We start from the raw sequence: 6,874 nt of genomic DNA, 5'->3' as shown, positions 1-6,874 counted from the left end.
ACATGTAAAAACCTATCATGAAAAATTACGTTTCCCTTGGACTATATTCTTTAATGAATCCATAAATCCTTTAATTATTTTTTCAAACACAGGTCATGACAATTTTTAGACATAAAATCAATGAAGATATTTGTGTTTATTTTTAATGAGGTTCATTAGAATATAACACATCAGAAAGTAGGGCACCGAAGGGTTAGTGTATTTTGTTTCAGGTATATGTATGTAAGTATGTATTTGTGTGAGTTGTGAGCATGTACACTGGGCTGCAATACAAAATGTCTATCATACAATATGTTGTCGTAAAAACGTTCGAAAGTCGTTTGTTATCCAGCTAATTATATGCTATCAGCAAAACCAAGAGTATGAATTATATCTATAATCCATTATTAACTAAAACAAAATACATGAAAATGCACTGCTCGGCTTTTCTGAACAAAATCCATTATAACCATTTTTCACACCATTTTCTCAGAGCTTACTTTGCTCAGTTTTACAAACTGATTGGGCAAAAGTCAGGATACAGGAATGAGAAACCACACATTTGTAACAAGATTCATTCTTCTGGGATTGACAGATGACCCTCAGCTACAGATTCTGATTTTTATATTTCTACTTATGACCTACATGTTGAGTTTCACTGGAAACCTGAGCATCATCATCCTCACATTAGTGGATTCTCACCTTAAAACTGCAATGTACATATTTCTCCAAAATTTTTCCTTCCTTGAAATCTCATTCACTTCTGCCTGCATTCCTAGATTCTTGTACAGTATATCAACAGGTGACAGGACTATTACCTATAATGCTTGTGCATGCCAACTGTTTTTTATAGATGTTTTCGCAGTAACAGAATTTTTTCTCCTGGCCACCATGTCCTTTGATCGATATGTAGCCATCTGCAAACCCCTGCATTACATGACTATTATGAACTACAGAGTCTGCAAAAGGCTGATCTTCTGCTGTTGGATGATGTCTTTGTTGATTATATTGCCACCACTCCGCTTGGGACTGGACCTGGAATTCTGTGCCTCTAATGCCATTGACCACTTTATCTGTGATGCTAACCCTATGCTGAAGATCTCATGCTCAGATACATGGCTCATAGAGGAGATGGTTATTGCCTGTGCTGTATTGACCTTTATCATGACTCTGGTGTGTGTGGTTCTGTCCTACATGTACATCATCAGAACCATTCTAAGACTCCCCTCTGCCCAGCAGAGGACAAGAGCCTTTTCCACCTGCTCTTCCCACATTATCGTGGTTTCCATCACGTATGGCAGCTGCATCTTTGTTTATATCAAATCTTCAGCAAAAGATGAAATGACCATTAATAAGGGAGTGTCAATACTCACTACTTCCATTTCTCCCATGTTAAACCCATTTATTTATACACTGAGGAACAAACAAGTGAAACAAGCCTTTAATGACTTAGTCAAAAGATTTATATTGTTCTCAAAGAATTAGGGGAAAATTGATGTCAGATCTCTGAGCATATATTCCGTCTACCTAATTTGGTCTGTTCCCAAACTAGATTTGGTCGTCCATTCAGTATTGTCCCTGAATGTAAGTCACACCATGACCCCATGAATGGGGTCGTTATCCCATTCATTTCTTCACAAGAAAACTCTTTAGATGATAATCTTAATGAAGAAAAATGAGAATAAGTGTTTCAGGAAATATAACTTCACTCTTAAACAATGATGAAAGAATTGGGTAATTTATCATAAAATGTTAGCACAATACTGCACACAATTCATCCATATAAAAAACAAACACAAAAATAAGACTTACTCAAATAAGAGCCATAATATATAAAAGAATCTGTACTTTTCTAAGTGTTACAAGAAAATATTTCATAAAGCTGAGATATATTTTAATACAATGAATAAGTATAAGATGTAGAAGGAAGCATTTACTAATGAAAAATCTTTAAAATCACAACATTCACATATTTCATTGACTGAGTCCTTTCCAATATAAAAAGGACTTAAAATTTACCAATGGAATATGAAGTTACAGTGATGAGAGAATGCAATGGAAATTCCTGTTAAAGATAAATCCTTCACTGAAATCACAGAAAACAGATTGATATTGATATAACAAAGTGTTAAATCTTTAATGTGGAGTATTTAAGCAAACAGATGGCAGCAAATCAAACTAAACTAATATACAGTTAGAAGAGTGATAAATAAATAAGCACTAAGCCAAATATACTGGGAATAAAAAAAAAAGAGAGAAAAACGTAGTGTGAATACCAGTATCAATGTGATGATTTGCTGTTTTAAGTGAAAAGAAAATGTCAATTCAAGATTCTGAGTCATGCACCTGTAACTCTGGGGGACAAGTATATTCCCAGCCAGGGGCAAATGAACCTTTGAAGCTGAAATCAGTCAAAGGGAGAAGTAAACTGGGAGAAACCTTTTATTGCTTACAAGGAGTTCTCTCATCCTGCTCACCAATGTCTCTCGTGACTTGGCTTCTAAAAGAACACACCAAAACCTCTCTGTATCAGGTGCAAGATAGTTCCCAACTCCACTTGTAATCACCTACAAGTGATATGGAGATGGACTACTTCTCTCCACACCTTGGAAACACCTAGTGATATGGAGATAAACTAAGGTCAGGCGAGAGATTCTGAAAATATTGCAATTGTCCCCCAGCCCAAACTTTCAGAAATCTCACCTCACAATCACTCACTCCCCATCTTCTGCAATGGCCCAGTGTGAGAACCCTGGAGCGCTGTAACCAGACTCATTACATACAATAAAAACAGCAATAAAATCATGATAATCCTCAAGCTGGAGCATCCAGCTAGGCTCAAAGTCCTATGCAGATTAAGTAAATAGGTCACTCATTCCACAGGAGGCTGTTAGCTGAATGGATATGGAGTTCAGTGCACTCATCATGTGACAGCTGCAGGAAGGGGGCGGGTCCAGGCCAAAGGAACTGCAGAAGAAAATATCCTTAAAGGTGATAAGATGTATATTTTAATGACACCAGCAGAGGCAAATCTTGTCCATCAGGTAGGACACATGCAGTTCCTGTGATAGGAGAGTGGCAGGTATGGGATCTTGAACTGGTCTAGTGTACCAGACCTTCACTCCACTCCCTGGGGGAGTTACAGATGGGTCAATATATAGGGCTACAGGGCATACATGCACTGGCCATAAGACATAGCAAAACTTCCCTATAAGATGTTCTCATGTGCTGGTCATTTGGGGTACACTACTATGATGTTTTGGGGCCACTCAGCTGTTACTCCAGGAACACACAGGAGGCCAGCTTGTAGGCTTTATCCCCAAGGTACTGTAACGGCCAGCCATGACTCGTGCATGTGTTGAAATGTCCAGGGCCATGTCCACTCCACAGAGTCTCCAGGGTTTAATGCAGGCAGGGCTGGTAGCAGGAAGGTTGCTGCTCTGCTGGCCATGTCCTGGCTTCAATAACTCCTCTTTGGTACATGCATACAATTGTACAGGAGAGGCAGCAGTGTGCGTTAGCATGTCCACATGGCTCAAAGCTCCTTTTAAGTGCTTCTCATTCAAATGCCACAGCACAGTCCATAAATGAGCCGACCAACCCCACAGACTATTGGTGTCAGACTTCAGGCCAGATTTCAACAAACCATTCTACCTCTCTTTCATGCCTGCCTCAATAGGGTTATATGATACCTGAAACTTCCACTGTATTCCTTGTTGCCCCACCTATTCTTGTAATGTGTTACCAGTGTAGTGGATGCCTTGATTGCTCTCAATAACCTGTGGCTGGCCATAGCCTACAAAGGAAACCGCTTTTGCTGGTTTGCTGATCCACATGACATGCAGGAAAAGCAAACAAAAGACTGGTAGCTGTGCCCACCAAGTCGTGGCATATCAATATCCTTCTGTTATGGGCAGTGGTCCAATATAGTTTATCTGCCACCTGACAAGGGGTATTGTCACCTTTCTTGTTGTCCAATGTTGCTATGGGACTCGGTTTAATTCCCTCTTAGAGCACCCAAGGCCCTCCTTCTGGTATCTGCTGTCTTCTTCAAAAGTCTATGGCAAGTTTCCACCAATGGGCAACAACCCACATTGTCATTTACCCCGTGTGCAACAAAAGCTGATACAACCACAGGGCTACATCAGAGAAAGGGTTTCCTTCTAGCCAATTCATGTGGGCCAATATGTCTGCTTCATCATTCCCTGGGGATGTGAAAGGCAAATGACCAGTGACATGATATACAGTAAGTGTCTTAAGTCTCACCAGAAACCCATAGGTCTTGCCACAGCTCTTGCCCCCAAAAGGGCCAGTGACTCACCATCCAGTTGGCACGACACCGTCAGTAACCATAGGGTCAAGCCCAGATAGATGGCCCAGCTGTCAGTGTAGACAACAACTGGGGAGGGCTCCTGTGTGATCACGAGCCATACTGCCCACAGTGCAGCCCATTGGCTGCTCCTCCCCTCTCTGTCCTCCATCCATATTGTCTCAGTTTGAGGATAGAAAGGCATAGCTCTGCACCTTGGGGACTGCCCATGACTGGAGCCATCTGTATACCTAGCATCTTCAGGTATGTAGCTTTTCCCTCCTGATATAAGCTCTTGGCTACCAAGGGCTTAAAAGCAAGTTCTTCCTGCTTACCACTGGTATAGTTCACTGGCCCCAATAAGTGTTGGAGTTCTCCACTTACAGGGCTAGTAGAGAGGGTGCTGTGCTGCTGTAAATATGCAGCCTATTTGGCCAGTGGAGGCTTCTGTGCCATGGCAATTCATGGCCTTTGGTTTCAGTCTCACAATCACCCTGCAGTGGGATAGGTGGTTATTAATTTGGACAGAGCTGTAAAATTGATACAGTCTGTAGCCAGCAATACATGGTACATAGCATACAGTTGTTTCTCTATCAAGGTATTCCATACATTGCTCCTTTCAAATATTCTGACCAGAATCCAGTAGATTAGTGAGTCAGTTCACACCACTGCTAAAGGCCCCAACCATAACCATCTTTGGTTACATGAACATCTGTCTTACAGGGCCTTGATAAGTCCATTGCACTCAAGGTCTCAATGGCCTTGACTGTGCACTTAGCAGCAGTTAAAACAGCTGCACACATTTCATCCCAGTCCCACCAGAAGTCTTTTTGTACCAACTGGTTTAAGGGCTTCAGAATTTGTGCCAAGTGTTTAATAAAGTCTTTCCAGTAGCCCAAAAGGCCTAAAAACTCTTGTAATACTGCCACAGTTTTAGGAGTAGGGAAAGCCTGGGCTTGGTCTATGACTGCTTCTGTGACGACTTTAGTTTTACCTGAGCAGATAATCCCTCAGAACATTAACAATAAACCAGGTCCCTGATGTTTGGTGCTGTTCACATCCCATCCTTTCTCTTGTAGATGTTGCAGCAGTATAGGGACTGGCCTTCCATATTGGCAAGAGAATCAGATGTGAACATAATATCATCAATGTAGTGATACAACTGCACCATTTGCAGTTTCTTCCATGTGCCCAAGTCCTGGGCTACAAGTCCATGACAAATAGTGGCACTGTGGAGGTGTCCCTGTGGAAGGACAGTGAATGCCTGCTGCCGGCCTTCCTGAATGATGACATTGGTTCCTGACTTTCCAGTGCTATGTTAGTAGAGAGGAAAGTATTAGCAACATCCACAACATAATGATACATTCCTAGTTCGTGACTGAGGGTGTCCATAAGTGCTGCTATAGAGGATAGCAGTATGTAAAGGGGTTATGACTTTATTCAATTCATGTAATCCATGGCCATAAACCAGGAGCCATTCAGCTTTTTTACTGGCACAACCAGCTAAATAAAATGACTATAAGTGGGCTTTATGATGCCCACCTTTTCCAACTCCTGCAGAGATTTTCAATTTCCTTGTGTCCTCCAGGCAATTTGTATTGCTTAATTTTTGTCACCCACTGAGGTACAGTCACCCCCAGTGCAGAAACCACCAGGGCCTCACCACCATCCACAGGGGAGTTTCCAGCTATCCATCCATGATCTCTAGGGGCAACCCTCTTAAGCAGCACATGCATGAAGACTGATTTTTATTCAGAGATCCTGTGCACTACTGCCATGTATAATTCCAGGCGGGAAATATGTTCCCATCCCAGGGTGAATAAACTTAGAAGAAGAAACCAAAGGGAGAAACAAAGTGGAAGAAACACCTATTGATATGAAGATTCAGGAAGGCCAGTCAAGACATTCTGGAGATATTTAAATTTTACAAACAGAGCTGAACCCCAAGCCTTTTAAATAATACACCTTTGCTTTTTTCAGTTTTATCTTTTTAAGTTTATCATACTATATATCGATTTAAAATCTTCACCTTGAATACAGGGATAGACTTCAGAATGTTCGTGGATTTGTTAGGCAGAAAGACAGATATGAGCAAGATGAAAAGAGGGTTGTGCCCATCAAGAACTCACGGAGTTAATGAGATACAGCCAGAGAGCCAGGAAGGACTCACAGATCTAATGCTCTTTGCAGTATGAGTTCATTCCTCATGCTCTTAATCTAGGCTGACCTTGAGACTTTGCCCAGCTAATCCAATTGAGATAGGGCAGAGATGTAATACAAACATCATGGCTAATTTTCCTAAATAAATGATGATATATGAATAACATAATAAGAACAGGAGGGACTTATCTTAAAGATAAAATTCCATTTTAAAAGAGGATTGGTAAGTTAGATACCTGGCCGATTCTTTGGTAATCAGCCAACAACTATCTTAAGGCAAGACAAGCAGTCTCTACTGATGTGTTCCCAGTGCTTGGGGATAGTCACTATATTGGAAAAGAATACGAAGTTTATCCGACAGAACTATCTACAAGATTGATGTGTTGTCTCTCACTGGAGAGAGACATCTTGATGCTGAATGACAAG

At 41.1% G+C, this 6,874-nt stretch overlaps 1 protein-coding gene across 1 annotated transcript; it reads left to right on the top strand.

The window, feature by feature from the left end:
* Positions 1-525: 525 nt before the first annotated feature.
* Positions 526-1,464, top strand: LOC118933368 (olfactory receptor 6C2-like). Its single transcript, XM_036927569.2, has one exon. It carries the CDS (start codon positions 526-528, stop codon positions 1,462-1,464), a length of 939 nt encoding a protein of 312 aa, XP_036783464.2.
* Positions 1,465-6,874: the final 5,410 nt, after the last annotated feature.

The sequence above is a fragment of the Manis pentadactyla genome, chromosome 10 (assembly GCF_030020395.1).
Source record: "Manis pentadactyla isolate mManPen7 chromosome 10, mManPen7.hap1, whole genome shotgun sequence".
In the NCBI taxonomy this organism is placed as follows: Eukaryota; Metazoa; Chordata; class Mammalia; order Pholidota; family Manidae; genus Manis; species Manis pentadactyla.
This window is presented reverse-complemented; position numbering and strand designations above follow the sequence as displayed.